At 35.2% G+C, this 20,282-nt stretch overlaps 1 protein-coding gene and 1 non-coding gene across 2 annotated transcripts; one reads left to right on the top strand and one right to left on the bottom strand.

The window, feature by feature from the left end:
* Window positions 1-390: 390 nt before the first annotated feature.
* LOC110738647 (poly(ADP-ribose) glycohydrolase 1-like) lies at window positions 391-18,091 on the bottom strand. The gene is made up of 11 exons (XM_021919039.1): window positions 17,686-18,091; window positions 16,435-16,620; window positions 13,095-13,198; window positions 10,413-10,617; window positions 10,195-10,299; window positions 8,695-8,813; window positions 3,398-3,541; window positions 2,470-2,611; window positions 2,090-2,269; window positions 1,495-1,557; window positions 391-1,279 (listed from the first exon to the last, which is right to left on the bottom strand). The coding sequence occupies exons 1-11, from the start codon at window positions 17,932-17,934 to the stop codon at window positions 1,148-1,150; spliced, it is 1,629 nt and encodes a 542-aa protein (XP_021774731.1). The 5' UTR covers window positions 17,935-18,091; the 3' UTR covers window positions 391-1,147.
* TRNAC-GCA lies at window positions 15,893-15,963 on the top strand. The gene has a single exon. It is a non-coding gene; the product is annotated as a tRNA-Cys (tRNA).
* Window positions 18,092-20,282: the final 2,191 nt, after the last annotated feature.

The following is a 20,282-nucleotide window of genomic DNA, read 5'->3' as shown; positions in this document are numbered from 1 at the left end:
CAAAACCGGTTATCGTGGTGTTTAATCGATTTTGCATGCCGATTGTGAGCGCTGGAGAATTTTTTCTTTTTTTTAAAAAAAAAAGTCAGAGGTATTGCCCTTCCACCTCCGGTGCACTTTCGCCGGGACCGCCGCTTCCCTTCATCTGCTGCTGTTGTGGTTGATGGTGGTTGGGAAGTGGTGGCTGTGGCCCTTATGAATTATGGGTGATAAAGGAAGATGGGTGGGGGACTGGGGGTATAGTAAGGGTAGTGGAATCCATTCACTTTAAATGTCTGTGGTTTTGATAAAAATTGTTGGGTATTTAACACCAAGCTCAAGCGTCTTATAATCTAATTTGTCCAATTTTTCAGTATACAAAAGACATTATGGGTTGATAAAGGAATTATGAGACAAATTTATTTATTTATTTATTTTGGTATTCACTTTGGCATTGCGTATACCCGAATCAAACAGTTTTTTGCCTTAGGTATTGCCACTTTACAAAGCATAAGGAAAGGAAAAGCATATCTTAAAGAAAAATACATATAATCAAGATAACTCAACAACATGACATGATGCCGTTCAAAAAAAAAAAAAAAAAAAAAAAACATGACATGATGAAAAATTGAGGAAATCAAAATGCTAGCCATATATTTACAATGATGCATTGTTCTGAAAGTCGATAGAACTCTGGTGAAGAGAGAGGCAACATCAGATTGCAGCAGCCTCTGCCTCTTGGAATTCCATGTATTGGTGCTATTTTAGCTTACTTCAAAGTGAAAAAGTAAGCTGAGTTTCTCAGGAGGGGTGATTAGTACTATATGCAGAGAATGCAGCAGCGTGGTTTTAACTCGTAAGCTCCTAGGTCCATTGTAGAAACTGTTTGTAAGACGAGCCGTATCTCAGCAACATCTTGCTGTTATTACTGGGCAGCAAAGCATTATACACTTCCTCTCAATCTACAATCGGCAAGATTCACTGATGATTATACTATCCTGATATGATTAAATGCTTTAGAAAGTCTGTTTATATCCAGTAGCTGAATCAAGAGCTCAAATGCTTTAGCAAACTCAAACTGTGGTTCTATTTACATGGGGGAAATAAACAAATGACCAAGTATGTTACATGACATGAAACTTGTCTGCCATGAATACAGTTACATAGCCTACACTGATGGAAGCAGCCAAGAAAAGAAACCTAGCTTAGTTTCTCCCTTTGCACGTTTAGAAGAATAATCGGCCAACATGTTCCATAGGTCTCCAACAGTCCAATTATGGGACAGAATCCAATTACACACCTGCAATAAATTCCCAAGAGAGTAGAATATAAGCATGTAAACTATCAAGTAATAATGCAATTCTGCAAATGCCAAAACAAGTTTTTAAATATTGAAGCAGGAGTTTATGTGAGGAAAGCAATTGATTACAAGAGCAAGCGACTTTTAAAAGCAGAGACACTATGACGACGCTTGAATCATTTTCTTCATAATGTATGTAACCAAGAAGGACATACCTGATCCAAATTTTGCAATGCATCCAATTCAAACGTGTAATATAAAATGAAAGGTCTCAAGGCCTGATAAGGTTAAAAAACATCAGGAGCAAAACATTAGGTTTGGTTGAAAATGGATAGAACCCCATTGATAAGAAGGAAAACACAATAGCATGGTTCTCCAACACAGAACATATCTGAAATAATTAAAAAATTAATCAGAAGAAAACTAAACTTAACCTGTAAGGTAGGTTTTTATAAGTTGCAGATACTAGAATTTTGATAAAAGAGCGATAGAGAGATTTAAAATTTCAAGCGGCTAAAGAAAGAAGCTAAAACCAGTCATCTTATATTGATTGAACTAGCAGAACTATGATTAGAAAATTAAATGGCAACAGATGGAACAGATGCATACACAGCAAACCAGATAAAACACCTCTATAACTACTAACAGTAAGGAACCATTGTTCGATGTGGAATAGGTGAGATATTACAGCTGATGGTAGTACTAATATATTACGTGTCTCCATAAGTTTAACCTTACAAGCAGTCACGTACATCCAACTTCCAACAATCTAGAAAAGCTGAAAATAACAGTGCTGGAAAGAAGAGTCACCTGAGATGCAGCTAACCACTGTATTACAGTCTTAACTTCAGGATCTCCACCAAAAGCACCACAGCCCCAGTTTCCAGTAGCAATCCCAACATCGCTATGATGAACTTGCAGCTTACTGTCCACACTCTGAGTGGCTTCTGCTTCATCAGTGTCCATTGAGGTCCCAGAGCCTTCAATTAACTGTAGATGGACAAATGATCTTGAACCAGGTCAATCTGAATATTTAGCCTATGCTACTTGATAGCCAAAACATAATTTAATCCATCATAGTCTAGCAAAAGCAGTTATGAATCGGAGGGGTCCAACAATAAAAGAAATAGAGAAAAATGAACAGAGTGAAATAGCAAAGCATGATGGGTTCAAGAAAGTTGACTCCTTACAGTTGCTTGAATTTTAGAAATGTTGGCGTCCATAAAATCATTAGCAGGACGAGCTTCACAAGAGTCATAACATTGCAACGGGATCTGATACTGCTGATCTTTAGGTTGATCCAGAAAACCACAGAATGCCTTGTTAACCTCTCTGTCAAAATTCAAAAAGTTAGCCATGTCACCTTAATAACAGAAAATGAATTTCAGCAATTTACAAAGAAGGGTATCTGTACATCTTAAATATATCCAAGAACCTCTGACACCAACCCATTGCTCTCAACAATTGTTTACAAACTGTACATTTCTTTATTATCGATCCCAAGTTGACAGCATACACAATTCCCCCTAGAGCCCGAAAATAAATGTAGAAGAAAAATTCATCAGATTTGGACTTTTTTCAGATCAGCTTACTTGCAATATCGACCAAACCAGACCATCCCAAAAGTAGATTGGAAAGGGAAGGAAAAGTGAAAGCTAAGCTTGCAAGAACTAGTGCAACTGATACTTGATAGATGGAAGCCTTCCTTACTTGAAAACCTTAGCTAGACAAAGCCTAAATACAACTATCTATTAATTATTGTCCATCCTAATTGGTAAAGAAAGCAATCAAACACAAATAGAACACTCTAAGTACCTTGACCAAACAGCTCAATCCATACTTGATAATCTTTTCAAAATAAAAATAAAAATTCATGTCATGGAAGTAGGGAATATTCCAGAAAAGCAAGAGTCATCACATCCTTCTCTATAAGCTCTTCAGCTAAGTATCTAACATGCATTCCAGCGGCGGATAAGTCTAGTGAACTATTTTATATTACTAAGCCCTTATTAGCATACTTACAATCGTTTCAAATTTGACAGGACCTAAGAAGCAATAATTTAATGCAAGCTCAACAACTCTTTACTCTTGAACTAGTTACAAATAAACAATCCGAACCTCAAGAGGCAATCAGCTCTGTATTGTCTCAATCCAGGGCGAGACAATGCATCTATTGCAACAATTTTTGTTGTACGTCTTCCCAAAGAATCTACTTCTCTCAAGTCCACATGGTTGCCAGCATAACGGAATGTTGAGGCATATCTGGCAAATTTAAAACTTTCAGAATAAAAAGATGCATATTTATGATGCCATCTAACAAGTAAAATAATGCCTATAGAAAATTATGCTAGTAAAATGTAGAAGAGCTATTGATTTCATCAAGCATGACTTCAGTAAATTAAACAACTTCAACTGTAATCATTTTTTATTATCATACCTTATAACTTCAACCTTAAAGAAACAAGATTATATGAATTATCCTCAAGGTTGAAGTTATTAAGATACACGTATCTAATAGCAATGTGGGAATATATGGCTAAAATTAACCATATCACGTATTTATCTAATTTGAAAATAGATAAATAAAGTGAATGTAAAAGACATGTTCTAGGAGAGAAATGTGGGTGTGATGGCAAAATGAAAGGAGAGTATTTTTGCAAACAACATGCTACGTTATTTCTTTAGATAAAATAGTTTCAGCCATTCGTTGTTTAGCATTAAGTTATTATATAATGCATAACTTGTAAGTTGATAATTAATTCAATCATTTCTATTCACGTCAAAGTTTATTATTACCTTCATAGTGGTTATTTTGTTTATCCCAAAATATTATTTATCTTTATGAGGTATCGATTTCATATTATCTAGTAGAAGCCACATTTCCGCTGCGAGAGCTCTAACAATTGGTATAAGAGTCGACGTCAAAATCTTAAGTGGCAAATTTTTTTTTGATTTTGAAACTAATTATAATGGCATCTACTAGTAGAACAGTTAAAGTTGGGAAATATGAAATCGAAAAATTCAATGGTAAAAATGATTTTTCCTATTGGAGGATGCAAATGAAAAATTTGCTTGTATCACAAAAGTTGCATAAGGCATTGGCAGGAAAAGAACAAAAAACCAGGGACATGAAGGATGAGAATTGGGAAGAGTTAGATCTTGAAGCACGAGCGGCTATAATCTTATGCCTTGAGAGGGACGTTGCATTCTTAGTAAATGAAGAAGCAACAACCGCTGGAGTGTGGACAAAGTTAGAGACTAATTTCATGACAAAAACTCTAACAAATAGGATCTACTTAAAATCCAAATTGTATACATGCAAGATGGATGAAGGCACCTCAATCCGGGAGTATATTATTAAGTTTGATAGGATTATATCAGACTCGAAGGATATTGACGTGAAGGTAGATGAGGAAGACCAAGCACTTATGTTACTGCGTTCATTACCGAAATCCTATGAAAATCTGGTTCAAACATTGATGCTTGTGGGTGATACTCTAACCATGGATGAGACTAGAACATCGCTTTTAGCGGATGACCTTCGAAAGGTTGCTACAAGCGGAATGATGTCTGATAATGGAAGAGAACACAACGAACAAGCTAGGTCATTTTAAAGCTAATTGCCCAAAGAGGGTAATATTCAAGAAGAACAACAACGACAACTCCAGAGGAAAACAACATGAAAATCAAGAAGCTAGTTTTGTCTCAAATGACGAGGATGATTATTGTTACTTAGTTTCAGAACAATGCAATGAGATATCCAGTAAATGGATGCTTGATTCAGGTGCATCACACCATATGTGCCCAAACAGGAAGTGGTTTACAACTTACTAGAGTTTGGATGGTGGTACTGTTTTGATGGAAAATGATCATGCTGGTACTTTCCGAATAAAAATGCATGACGGAACAATAATTACCTTAAAGGATGTGAGACATATTCCAGATTTGCGGAAGAACATTATTTCTCTTAGTTTATTAGAGAAAAATGGTTGCAAAATAGTCTTGGAGAATGGAGTTTTAAAAGTTGTTCGTGGTTCCTTGGTAGTGATGAAGGGAATTCGTCACAGTAATCTTTATCCGCTTTCGGGGACAACTGTTACAGGTGATTTAGCAATTGGAATTGGTGGAAGTAAAGACCAAACAGAATGCACGAGGATATGGCACATGCGCCTTGGGCATATGTCGGAAAAGGGTCTATCATTTCTTAGTGGACAAGGTTTGTTGAAGAACATGAAGAAACCACAAATGGAATTTGTGAGCATTGTGTGTATGGAATAGCACACAAGGTGGAGTTCTCTACCAGCAAGCACAAGAGTAGAGGATTGTTAGACTATGTGCATACAGATGTTTGGGGTCCGACTAAAGTTTCTTCCAAGGTGGTTACATGTATTTTGTTACATTTGATGATGATCATTCTAGATATGCTTAGATTTATTTTCTTAAGCATAAGAATGAGGTATTCGACATTTTCAAGCGGTGGAGAGCAATGGTTAAGAATAGGAAGAAAGCTAAAAATTGTACGGTCTGATCATGGTACCGCATACACAGAAGCGAGGCATTATGAGACACTGGACTGTCATAGACACACCACAACAGAACGAAGTCGCAGAAAGACTGAATTGTACACTACTTGAGAAGGAAAGGCGTATGCGCTCTAAATCTGGATTAGGCAAAGAATGGCGGGCGGAGTCGGTTGCTACAGCTTGTCATATAGTAAATCGATCCCCACATTCTTATTTAGATGGTGACACGCCTTATAGGGTGTGGTCAGGGGAACATGCAGATTACACGAGACTAAGAGTGTTTGGGTGCACGGCTTATTATCATGTCAAGGATAATAAGCTTGACGAAAAAGCCAAGAAAACAATCTTTTTAGGGTATCCAAAAGGGGTTCAAGGCTATCGTCTTTGGAGTGTAGAAGATTCTAAATTTGTAATTAGCAGAGATGTCATCTTTGATGAAAGATCTATGGTAGCTTTATCGAAAGTTATGGTGCCCGATGATGGTGATGTTAGAATGACCATAAATACTCAAGTGGTGGAGATAGAATCTAAAAACCAACAAGATTCTAGTCATGTTAAGGTGGCCCGGTGTTTCTCAGGATGAGGAAGAGGATGATCTGGATCATAAGGAAATTCAGCCGGAAAATGCACATGTACTACAACAACAGCAGGATTCTTTGGCATCCACTAAGCCAAAGAGAAATTATAAATTAGTTCAGAAGTTTGAGTCAGACAAACCGCTGAGGTATTACGGGCATGTAAACTTGGTAGAATATGCACTCTCGGTGGAGGATGATGAGCCGGTCACCGCTGTCAAAGACAAGGATAGCGAGAGTTGGTTGGTTGCTATGGAAGAAGATATGCAATCTCTTCATAAAAACAAGACATGGGAGGTAGTCCCATTGCCCGTGGGAACGACTGCTATTGGTTGTAAGTGGGTGTATAAAAGAAAAGAGGATCTTTCCAAGTTAAATAAAATAAGGTATAAGGCTAGGTTAGTGGCCAAGGGATTTGCACAGAAAGAAGGTGTTGATTACAATGAGATATTTTCTCCAGTTAAGCATACTTCTATTCGGGTGCTATTGAGTCTTGTAGCTCACGGAGATCTTGACTGAACAACTCGATGTGAAGACAACCTTCTTACATGGTGACTTGGATGAGGAAATTTATATGTATCAACCCGAGGGATTTAAGGTTGAGGGTAAAGAGAATCAGGTATGTCGCTCGAGGAAATCACTTTATGGGTTAATGCAATCTCCTCGACGGTGGTACAAGGATTTGATTCTTTTATGTTAAAACAAGGGTTTTCCATAAGTAATTATGATTGTTGTGTATACATTCACAAACTTCGTGGAGATGATTATATTTATCTCCTATTGTATGTGGACGACATGCTTATTGCTTCTAAGAGCAAGGTGAAGATAGATAGGTTAAAAACTCAACTCGGTGAAGAGTTTGAAACTAAAGACTTGGGCGCTGCAAATAAAATACTAGGTATGGAGATTAGAAGAGAGAGGTCAAACCGAAAATTGTTCTTGAGCCAAAAAGGCTACATTGAGCGGGTTATAGAAAGGTTTGGGACGAAAAGTGCTAAGTCAGTGGTGACACCATTGGCTCCACATTTTAGACTCTCTGGTAAACAATCTCCCACTTATGCTGGTGCAGTTGGCAGCTTAATGTACACCATGGTGTGTACACGTCCAGACATTTCACAAGCAGTCTTGTTAGTAGGTTCATGGCGAACCCAAGTAAAGCACATTGGGAAGCAGTGAAATGGATTTTACGGTACTTTGAAAGGTACCAATGATACATGTTTATGCTTTGGTGGAGATACAAGTCAAATAAGTGGCTTTGTTGACTCGGATTATGCCGGTGATCTAGATAGAAGACGATCTACTACTGGTTATGTGTTTAAACTACATGGTGCTCCAATTAGTTGGCGATCAATGTTACAAGCTACGGTGGCTCTATCTACGACAGAAGCCGAGTATATGGCTATGGCAGAAGGAGTTAAGGAAGCATTGTGGTTGCGGGGAATTCTAGATGATTTGGGGTTGAAGCAGAATAGTGTGAATCTAAACTGTGATAGCCAAAGTGCTATTCACTTGGCTAAGAACCAGGTTCATCACGCTCGTACCAAACATATAGATGTAAGGTATCATTTTGTACGGGATGTCATAGAGGAAGGTAATATTTATCTTATAAAGGTGCATACAAATGAGAACCCTGCAGACATGTTAACCAAAATTGTCTCGGGAAGCAAGTTCCAACACTGTTTGGAATTGCTTAACATTATCTCATGTTAGGTAATACATGGAGAAATAAATTGAACTACGAATGGTTAAATCCCTGTGGAGGGTACGTAGGCAATCATTGTTAAATGGTGCAACCGGATAAGGATAACACAATTTGTTCGTCCACAATTTGAATGTTTTTCAAATTATGAACGAGGTGGAGAATTGTGGGAATATATGGCTAAAATTAACCATATCACATATTTATCTAATTTGAAAATAGATAAATAAAGTGAATGTAAAAGATATGTTCTAGGAGAGAAATGTGGGTGTGATGGCAAAATGAAAAGAGAGTATTTTTGCAAACAATATGCTACGTTATTTTTTTATATAAAATAGTTTCAGCCATTCGTTTGTTTAGTATTAAGTTATTATATAATGCATAGGTTGTAAGTTGAAAATTAATTCAATCATTTCTATTCACGTCAAAGTTTATTAGCATTAAGAAAGTTTATATTCTTATATTTATTATTACCTTCATAGTGGTTATTTTGTTTATCCTAAAATATTATTTATCTTTGTGAGGTATCAATTTCATATTATCTAGTAGAAGCCACATTTCCGCTGCGAGAGCTCTAACAAGCAAAAAGATCAAAAATTAGATTTTACCAGCACTAACCCTGAGTAGTTTGAGAAACGTTCCGTACCCACAATCTCTATCGCCTCATTGTCTGACATGGAAGGCAAAAACAGTATGCCAGCAATCAATTCAGGATTGATCATGAAACGAATCTCCTCCTACAATAAGATTAATCACCAACGAAACAGGCCATTTCTTCAGACAAGAGACAGAAATCAATGCAGTGCAGGATTAATGAAAAAAAGGTCATCCAACAAGACAATCGACAATTACAAGTTCCCAGCGGCGGATAAAACTAAAACTTTGGTTAATTTCCAAACAAGACGACTAGTAGATCTATAACTCATATAGTGCACACAACAAATGTATAAAAATAACTCAAGGCGCACCAAGGAGTTTCAGAGTTTCCTGTGCTTCGTTGAAGTGAGGCGCATATAATTCTGAAAAACTGATGTGTGCCTCAATGCACCTTAAGCTGTGCCTAGGCGCGCCTCCGTGCACATTAGCTGCGCCTCATCAAAATAGCTTCACCTAGACCACAAAAAGTGCATGAACCCTGACGCCTTGCGCCTAGGTGTGCCTTTTCGAACACTGCACACAACTGACCAAAAACCAGGAATATATTTTGACAGATGAGCAAGTAATTTTCACCATGCACCTAGGCATTGCAAAATGCAAACCGTGTTTTCTTCAGAATTAGAAACATAATGTCATTAATAAGTTGATAGCAGAATCACACCAACAGTCCAGTTACTCCAGTATACAAGCAGATAGGCTACATATCACTCAATTACTTATAGTCGTGCACTAGTCCATTATAATACTAGTACCTTTACCTATGAAGAACCTTTTCAGGAATATCATCTCACCTACTGCCACAAAGGTCTCAAAACCTGACCTTATGCATGAGGTGCCCTTTTAAAGCACTATATATGACTCATAGATCTACTAGTCATCTTGTTCGGAAATTAGCCAAAGTTGTGGGTTTGTGGCAACAGGTTATAGATCTATCAATCTATATTTGCAGGAATGAATCCGTACAAAAACAGTTATAAAAAAAAAAAAAATCAGGCGAGTGTTTTTTATCAGACCACATGTAAATGATGTCCCACTTGATCTATTGATTGTCCATAAACTCAATACCATTTTAAAATTGATTATGACCCTAAGTACATAACCTAAGACAAAGGGTGTGATAAAGTATGTAAGTATAAAAGTGAGAGGGAAGTTTCCCCGCCACTCCCTCATGTCGTCCTGTGTCTCTCTATGCATCAAGTATTTCAAGACCCATTACATAAAAAATTAAAAGAATTTCACATCTGATTAACAAAAAAAGGTATGAGAAGAGCATTAGAAAAAAAAATCTTTGTAATAATTTCCAGAAATTTTTAAGGTGAAGGCTTCAAAACATAAACTAGAGACAAACACCTAAGCAGACAATTTTAAATTAAATTGGATGATACAGATTAGACAAATTAATGTCATTTGGTTAAAAGCATATTGAGCATCCATATCTCCAATAGGTGTAGTTTAGCCTACCTGAACACAACCCTTGGATAAAGCACCACCACCAAGCTTCTTGTTTGCGAAATCGACTTCCAGAGCTCCTCTCGACTGGTCTTCTATCAAGCCTGAAGGGAAGATCTTTCACAGGAATGTATAAGTTTGAAAAATGTTCCATTGTATAATACATTGTAAGAAATAATTGTAACCAATTCCTGCAGTAGATACTTTTTTCTAGTACAATTATTTGTTACCTCAAACAAGCAGAGGGGAGCTATAGAGTTGGCCCAGAAATCAGCAGTGGGATAAGAAACAAGAGGTAAATTATGCTCCAGAGGAAGAACTTTCCTTTCAAATGAAACAAAGCCCGTCGGTAAACATGAATGTATCCTCTCAAAGTAATGAACAATGCATTTGATTTTGTGCTCTTGATTTTCATTGTATTTTTCATACAACATCCTGAAAATATATAATTAAAAAAAAAATGTATAGCATTTATAGAATCAGAAGAGTTTGATTAAAGAGAAGCAAGTGATAGCAGAACTAGACATCCCAAAAAATAAATAATAAATAAATAAATAAATAGAATTAGGCGTGAATTGGAAGATATTGAGCAAGTCAAATCACAAAGTTGCGGACTACTTGAATTTAACCCACATTCCTCATGACATATCATACAACATGATATTTCATATATTTGTGCTTGGTGCAAGCATGGTGGACCTGATTCTTAGTCAAATAAATCGCATATTGGCTATGACAACTTAGATCCACAAAAAATTTTGCTTTAGAAGACCTGACAATCACAATGCTTCCTTAACTCCTATGCAGATATGCAATAGCCATGTATGCAGCCACTTTGGCAAGCCTTAAAATTTAACTAATTGGAGTATTGTGTACTTTAAGTACTAATTAGTAGTAGATCATTGTTATCTAAAACATCTAAATCAACGAAGCTGCTTATCTGACATATATCTCCACCAAAGCACAAACCTGTGTCAATTCAATTGTACCTTTTTAATTACCTTAAATCCACTATATTGCTTCCTAAATTGATGTGCCTTACCTGGGTTTGCATGAACCCTGTAACAAACACTAATTGCTTATTAAATGCTTGGAGACTTTGGACGCATACACACCATGTCATACATAATAATTGCCAATTGCACTAGCATAATGTACATTTTTCATACACGCCTTATCGGTAGTGAGAAAAGGTTTGCAAAGATCCTAAAATGTAAAGCCAAAGGATCCAGACTAATTGTAGCCTATAAAAATAGATTCTCTTCACACCTATACACACATTACAACAATATAATGCTCCTGTTGCTTCTTACTATTTTAGTAATCAACATTAAACCTTTGAAACACTTTTGACCAACATCTCTGATTTACTTTTATTTGTACTTTGAACTGCTTTTTTGAAAAATTTATGTGTCATTGTGTGGTTAACTCTTCCATCTAATATCACCACCTTCTGGTCCTAACCTTTTTTGTTACTTATTGAATGCTCCAGATACTCAGTTTTACTTCTGCTATAGCTAAAAGGCCTAAAACTGAAGCCTTCAAATTTTAACCTCTCCATAGTTCCTCGTCAACTAATACAATTTTTATCTACAAAAACAATTGTATACATAGCAACTCATCTAGAAATGTCTTTAATAACTAATCTCTCATCCATAAAGGTTCAATAAAGAAAAAAAGAAAGGGTTGAAAATCATGATGTAACCCAATCATAATAGGAAAAAACATCTGCATACACGGTGATACACCTCTTCGGTTCTTCATAATTTCTAACAATTTACTTCACTTCACAAAATGTATCCTTCTAATATCATTCTACGGTAGTACTGATATACTAGCATGGATAACCTATTTTGTGACAGCCCATCAAAGTACTTCCTTAAGGATCTCTCATGCGCCTTCTTTGACATATCTATGAAGACCACATGCAAGTTGATGCAACCCTTGGCTTTCAAACCCTCTCAATGAAAGATGATACAATCAAATAAACAATACTCATAAAGGACCGGATCAAGCAGAGGAACTAAGACAATTTCATCAAAATTTACATCATAAGATATTAAGCTCCAAATAACTCATCTCCCAACATATTGCAAGGAATTTTGATAGAAAGGCTTTTCACTTTGACAAAAGTTTTCATCATGAAATAGTGAAATACAAAAAAAAAATGTGATAGTTCCACAGAGCAAATACATATATAAAGAACCAACTCCAAAATGAGAGCTAAGAACTAAATCCTTGTGTTAAAAGTCAGACAAAATAACATTATAGTTCATCATTAATTCAATAGTGCAACACTTTATGCACATTTTTTTTATGCTTTTAATGAAGAAAATACATTAATAATTCATTTTGTTATTTTCTTTGATTTAAACAAAGTTTTAGAAATAAATATACCTTGTCATGTTGGTTGGGTAATGTTTTATTTTTGCTGTCTAAAAAAAAAAAAAAACAAAGTTTTAGAAAACTTTTTGTTGATTCAAATTTAAAAATAGAGAGGAAAAAAAATAGTCAAAAAGTAAATGAAATTGCATTAAAAAGTAATAAAAACTATGAACGAGGTGGAAAAGTTGCAAAATTATGAAAACGCCATTAATGGCATGGGAAGCATATGACCATCTTGAAATTGTCATTAATGACACAGGAATCATTTAGACCATCCAATTATGATAATCTAAGATTCTAAGGGCTTAAATAGGTTCTTTGAACCCATTTTAGGCTCCTCCCCCCTTCCCCCACCTCTCTTTCTCTCTCTGAACGAAAGCTAACAAAATCTAATATTAAATACTTCAACATGATATTTTGTATGCACTTAATTTTTTAAAGCATTGGGCTACTCAAAAAGTTCAACTATACTGCTCACATAACAAACACACTTGAACATCCATCAAGAAAGAAAAGTAATAACATACGCAAATAGTCTATCAAAGTTGATCACTGGTAAATGGTTGGCACCTCTATTGGCACTTGGAAACAAGCAAAAGAAGGAGCATGATAGCAGAGCAGCAATAAGCTCCTGCACAGAAACATAGAAACTTGCTGTTAAAAGAACTCTTCACATTACAAATTATGACATGTAGCAGTGAAAACAAAACACTACTCTTACAAGTGCCAAAGCAAACAATAATTTACAAACTATAATCCTACGTATTTTACATATGGCTGATACTCACAACAAATGTCACTCACTCGTCGCCATGAAATCCAACGCCTACTGCACAACATTACACTGTAAGAGCACATGTAAATTTCACTTTTTATCCCTATAAAAATGCTCTAGCTGTACATTCTCTGATTTTCTTGGTAAATTCCTTTTAATATCCTGAACAAACGGCTGATGAATTACATAGTGACATGACTGACATCAAGTAGATACCTTCTTCAGTCCCAAACTTATAGCATAGATGTTCCCTATGTTTTTCTTCTTAGGATTGATATGAACTTAGAACTCAAAGTTATGATGCAACAGAGATACATGAACTTAAAAGTCAAAGTTATGATGCAACAGAGATACAGTAACTTAAAAGTCAGATAAAGCAGCAATACATACTTTTCGATGTTTTCTTGGAAAAGAGAAGAAATGTTTTAGATACAAGTAAAAGCTACTCTGGAACTCCCTGTCCTAAAATTAATTTTAGTAAGAGCTCTAACTTATCTCTAAAGCTGAGTTCTACAAGTATCACCCTCTATTTTCTCATCAATACAGTCATTTTGATATATAATGAGCACCAGTGACGGATCCAGGGGTAGCACTAGACAATTAAAAAAAAAAAAAAATCGATTTATTTTTTATTTGCGCGTGTCTTTGTGACATGAATTTTAAGATTGTACTAATTACACCTTAACTAGACAATTAAAATTACTCCTTATATGACAATTCCTGGATCCGCCACTGTGTATATAATCTACTTAATGAGGATCCTGGGTAATGCGGATCCAGGAATTGTACCTTAACTAGACAATTAAAATTACTCCTTATGTGACATGAATTACTTTAATGCACCCTGTAACTATTAATCATGATGTCAAAAGTTTTACAAGTATATAATAAATTTAAAATGAGACTTAAAAATAAAAGTGAATGACAACCAAAATTTAAGACTACAGAATTTAAAAAAATACAGAGATCAAATTAGCATTTTTTAAAAATTGTGAAAATAAATAAAATGTAAAAGTAGAGGTGAATGGCCAATATCTAATAATTTTAAAAAGAGACATAAAAATAAAAATGAATAATTTTGTTTCAAAAAAAAAAGTGAATAATTTAATACTACAGAATAAAAAAAAAATATAGAGAGATTAGTATCTTTTTAAAAAAATGTGAAGATGAATAAAATGTAAAAGTAAAGGTGAATGGCCAAGATCTAATAAATTTAAAAAGAGACATAAAATTAAAAGTGAATAGCGACCAAAATTTAATACTACACAATTTTTTTATTAAAAAATAGAGGGATTAGGATCTTTTTAAAAATTGTGAATATTTTTGGTGTTCTATCCGGTTCACCCTTGGGGATCGAACACAGGTTCTCCCTACCAAGTGTAGTCCCAATCACCACTACACCAACACCCAATTGGTAAAAATTGTTTATATGAATATGGAGTATAATTATAAATTTAAAAAGAGACGTAAAATTAAAAGTGAATAGCGACCAAAATTTAATACTACAGATTTTTTTTTTTTAAAAATAGAGAGATTAGGATTTTTTAAAAATTGTGAATATGAATATGGAGTATAATTACAATAACAATATTATTGTTGAATTATTTATTTATTTATTTATTTATTTATTTTTTACTATTGTTGATTATTAATTGGAAGATCTTATCTTAATCAATCTTTTTTTTGAATGGAATCTTAATCAATCTAATTGTAAATAAAATGTGGAAGAAAGTAGGAAATTTAATTGAGCAACAGTAGACTTCTGAAAATAATAGAAAGTAAAAACAAAAAGGGAAGGGTATGGGACTCGAACCCCCAACCATCTAGATTGATAAAACCCACTTTAACCACTAGAGCAACACGCAATATTAATGACATTCTGCGAATTATATTACTTATTAATTTTTTTCTAAATTTTTGGGGGTAGCACGTGCTACCCCGGGTTCCTTAGTAGATCCGCCAGTGATGAGCACTACTGCAATGTAGCAACAAAATATAAAAAAAAATAAAAAAAAAATTGTTACTAGCAACTAATGGATTAGTCAATTTAACCACGTGCAGATATCTATATATCATATATAAGATACTTGACTGTCGTCTGTGTAATTTTTGTTCTGGTTCCGGGGTTTACATATACTCATAATTCTTGTTATAATTGCAATTGAGAAAAAGAAAAACGGAAATAAAGAGTTTTCGATTTTTTCTTGAAAAGATGCAATACTGATTAGTTATTCTTTGGATTTTCTTATGTCATTAGGTAAACATAATTTGAAATCAAAATTTACGAATCGTTCATGAAACCGCAGTCAAGCCAATAGTTAATGGTTCCAATTTATCGTGTTTATCATGAATTTTGACTGAAAGTCCGTAATTTTTGGTCTGAATCGAATCAAAACAAAAAAAAGAAAGATTTTGCTTTTAGTAAGTAGTGGAAGGGCAACCACGGAAAAGAGATTCAAAATGCAAGTCCAATAAAATAAATAAAAAACGAAGTGCAGTAATCTACCCCCAAAAGGGACTATTTAAGTATCGTCTATTTTGTATCGTTTTGGCGGCATGGCCGAGTGGTAAGGCGGAGGACTGCAAATCCTTGTTCCCCAGTTCAAATCCGGGTGTCGCCTGATTCTAATTAACAAAAGACTCGAACTCCCTTATCAACTGCTATAATCGATAACTCCCCGAATTCCTCGTCGGCCGAGGGGAAGGAGAAGAAGAGGTCTCTTGGTACGTACTTGTATTTGTGGGGTTCTCAAAAAAGAAAGTTCTGTAAATTTTTGTGTCTAGGATTCAAGAAAAGATTTGACTTTTAGTAAGTAGTAGAAGGACTATCGAAAACTCTCCATTCCCTTCCAGCCCTATTGACGTGATTACTGACTGGGCCTTGAAGTCGGCGGGAGCAACTAATGGATTCACTGTCATCAGTGACAATGATACCAAATTAACTTTTCCAGGCATTTCATCAACAAAAACTGTAGGTGAACATTTATAAAATAGTGAAGGCCATATTGTCTAAACCAATGCTTTCTGTTGCGTGAAACATTTTAACCATTTTTACAATTAAATAAAGATAATAATAAATTGTGGGTAGATACCTGACTAAGGAACACAATGCCTGGTTGTTGTGAATCCAGTAAGCGAAGGCCTGTTTCAAGTCCAACCATAATAATGTCTGCATACTGATAATGAGATTCTAAAAGAGTAGGAAATCTTAGTAACAAATCAGCCATCACAGGGACAACCTCCCCAAACCATTTTGCTGCTTCAGCCCTTGACAAAAACTGCAAAAAAAAGTGACACCCTTTAATAAGATTCAGGTTGACCCTATGTAAACACTTCCTTGTCTCGTGAATAGCACCATAGATTGCTCAACGCAAATTTAGTACAAATATAGTAACAGCAGAACAGTAAACTATTTCTCTACTAAACATCTCAAGTAATTTTACACGTCTTTGAGAATTCCATCTTGTGAAGGCAAACTTGTGTTAGTTATGCAAATGAAGCAGCATGGAAATGCAAGCTTTCTCAAATGCCATGTAATATGCAAATATTCATTTTCAAATGTCACTGTAAGTTGTTCAGAAAAAGGAACTGAATCCCGAAATGTGATTTGTATCAGTTCGTTTTGTTTGTATTACTCTTATTATAATTCCCAATTTCCCATGATAAACTGAACAAATTTTTCCACTTCCTAGAAAATGGAACTGTGTTGTAAAAACATACACCTAACATTTTAGTTTCTACATTCAACCAAACTACCGTTTAGTTTATCTTTGATCCAAAACGGTTTAGCTAACACCACCACAAGCACGTTTCCACAGGGGTACTTGGGGAAAGTTTATGCATCACATTATAATTCCACTTCCACTTTCATCAAACTATGAAAATCAATAATCTTTAAGTAAATATAAAACCATGAATAGTATTACAAGAATCTTCAATTATGTGTTCTGCAATTCAGTAATCCAACCAAACAAGAAATCATCCATCTCCTGTCATCTAAACACTCTAATCTCAATAAACCCACATCAAATTTCAAATATCATAAACAAATATTAATGTCAATGCAACATTTAACTCAATTTAAAGCATGCTATAACATTGCAACAAAAATAGAAGAGAAAACCCACATCAAATTTCAAACATTATAAACAAATATTCATGTTAATGCAACATTCAAAGCAATTTGATGCATGCTATAAAATTGCACCAAAAATAGAAGAGAAAACCCACATCAAATTTCAAATATTATAAACAAATACTCATATCAATGCAACATTCAAATCAATTTAAAGCATGCTACCAAAATTGCTCCAAAAATACAAGAGAAAAAACAAAGAAATAACCTCATCAAAGAAAAGGGCATAACCATCAGCAGCAGAGGAAGCCAAAAGGTGAGGAGATAGAGAAAGAGAGTTCCTAAGATCAGAAATGGCGAGAAAGAGAACTTCTCCTGAGTCAACTCGGCTATGACTGGGGCCCTTTGAAAGCGATTTCAGAGCTTCAATAACTGGGTTTGGCCATACTAGATGGGATGATTCAAGCTTCAATGGAAGATATGGTAGAATTGATTTCAAATCTTCCCGATTTTCCATTATTGTTTCCAGCAAATTTCTTTGTAATTGACTTTAATTCAAGTTCATTTCAGTATATGAAATTTTGGAGAATTGGTTGTACTTAAATTTTGCTGGCTTGGTTGAAAAGTGATGTTCATAAACGTGCCTCGGCTACCTAAGAACGTTTTATATCAATTACAACCTCTTAGCCGAAAGTATGAGGGTACTATCTTGTGAATCGAATGCCCTTTTATGGACATGAATCAAGCCGATTAAGCATAACACAAATTGGCCACACCCGATACATGTTTGCCATAAATTTGAAATGGGATAGCCATATAAGAGGCATGCCAGCGAGGACGACGGCTCTATGTATGGACATCAGTTTCAAAAGTTGGCATGAACAAAGGCACAAACATAATAGCTTAGCCCACTCTTTCTTTGACTAATTAACCAAATATATAAATACTATTTCGTGTAAAGGAGGCTCAATAGTGTGGCAAGTGTGCCAAGCAATGCATGAACTTTGTTCTTTTATTGTTCAATACAAACTTAACATGGCATGACTTTTTTTTTTCTTCTTCTAGACACGACTCACTTGAGCATGAGGCACGCGTTGCACGATATGTGATTAATGTGAGTCTACATGACCAACATCTGTCCCCGCCCATAGGCATTCCCAAAAGTCTCAATTATATAAAAAGAAAAATATATTTAGCACTCATAACTTTTATTTACTTGGAAAATATATGGCACTACTCTAGTATGTTGAGGAACGGAAATGAAAGTATCAATTGATATAGTACATTTATGATTCATTACTTCAATTGTATTAATACATCATATTTTCCTTGCAAAATGAGGATAAATGGATGGAATAGTCATCACTTCCCAACTCATACCCCTAATGTCTAGTAGGGATCAAACCTCATAAAGACTCATTTGAAGGATTTTTCTTATCAGCGCACATACATTGTATTTGGATTATCAATCCTTCAAGTTTTAGGGGGTGATTGGGCAAAAATTGTGATTGGTTAAAACACCCTTTGTATTAATAGATCTATGGAGAAGGGAAAGAAAAAAAAAAGAACAGGTATCAATAAGGATACACTGCGTTTCTGGTGCGGCTATAAGGATACAGTGCGTTTCTGGTGCGGTTGACTGCACCATGCGGCAAGGTGCCAAATCAGCAAATGACAAAGTAACCCCCAAACAAAGTAACCCCAAGTCAAAAGTGACCCCTGACTGATTTAGTAACCCTTGACCAAGTATCCCCTGACTGACCTAGTAACCCTTGACTGACTTAGTAACCCCTGATTGACTTAGTAACCCCAAATAACCTCTAACCGACCTAGTAACCCATAAACGACCCAGTAACTCCCGACCTAGTAACCCCAAGTAATCCCTGACCGCCGACCTAGTAACCCCAAGTAACCCCAGATCGCCGACCTAGTTACCCCTAACCGGACCACCTAGTAACCCCTTACCCACCACCAACAAAAAACTACCACCAACAACCACCACCAACGAACCACTACCAACCTAAACCACCAACAAAACCAGATCTAGAACCTAGAACCATGAAACCACCACTACCCATCCATGAAACTACCACTATACACGAAAACAATTTGTTCTTTGTTCTTCAATTAAACAAAAAATTAAGTAAAAAAATTTAACAACTTACAAGTTAAATAATCAAAATTTTCAGCAAATAAGCTTGAATTCAACATAAAATTCGTAGAACATAAATTTCCAATAGTAAATCATTAATGAAGTTTGAAGAAATTTGAGCTAAGAAGATGACACTATTAATGAAGTTTGAAGAAAAAAGAGGAGAAAGAAATAAAATTGGGGGAAAAAGGAAAATGTTGTAGAAGATGGAAGAAGAAAAGAGGAGAGAGAAAGAGGAGAGAGAAGAAGAATTAAAAAAATATATATATATATATGGCTGGCCGCACCGTACGACCAGCCGTATATGAAACTTTGTGATAAGGATATTGTAGTTGAAATTTGTTACTTACGCACTCTCAATATATTCTCAATACCACAATGCAAATGAATGTTAAAATATTAATGAAATCTCCATTAACATCTCCCAATATATATGTAATCTCTAATTTGCAAACTCTTACTATATTGTATTATAAGCCTTAGCGATTTTTGGTAGAATATTATTCGATATCATCTAAAGTAAAAGTAACACAAAGTACAGGTTAGAGTTTGGCAAGTAACAAGGTGGATATGAAGATAAAATTTTGTACCATAATGAAATGTTGACATGTATGGCTATAAGGTGGTACAAGCAACAAGCCTAATAGTCATTTGTACTCTAATGAGCCAACACCATGACTAATGAGCCAACACCTATAATGTCATGCTCTTAT

This window comes from Chenopodium quinoa, unplaced genomic scaffold (genome assembly GCF_001683475.1).
Source record: "Chenopodium quinoa cultivar QQ74 unplaced genomic scaffold, ASM168347v1, whole genome shotgun sequence".
NCBI classification, from domain to species: Eukaryota; Viridiplantae; Streptophyta; class Magnoliopsida; order Caryophyllales; family Amaranthaceae; genus Chenopodium; species Chenopodium quinoa.
The sequence above is the reverse complement of the archived record's forward strand: the minus strand, read 5'-3'. Positions and strand labels throughout refer to the sequence as shown.

What these genes read in the sequence shown, in the direction of transcription:
- LOC110738647 (XM_021919039.1), bottom strand. Translation starts at nt 17,934, where the DNA reads ATGGAAAATCGGGAAGATTTGAAATCAATTCTACCATATCTTCCATTG. An exon ending in CTCCCCTCTGCTTGTTTGAG is followed by an intron (nt 10,300 to 10,412) that starts GTAACAAATAAT and finishes TTCCTGTGAAAG; the next exon opens with ATCTTCCCTTCAGGCTTGAT. An exon ending in TATCCAAGGGTTGTGTTCAG is followed by an intron (nt 8,814 to 10,194) that starts GTAGGCTAAACT and finishes ATCTTATTGTAG; the next exon opens with GAGGAGATTCGTTTCATGAT.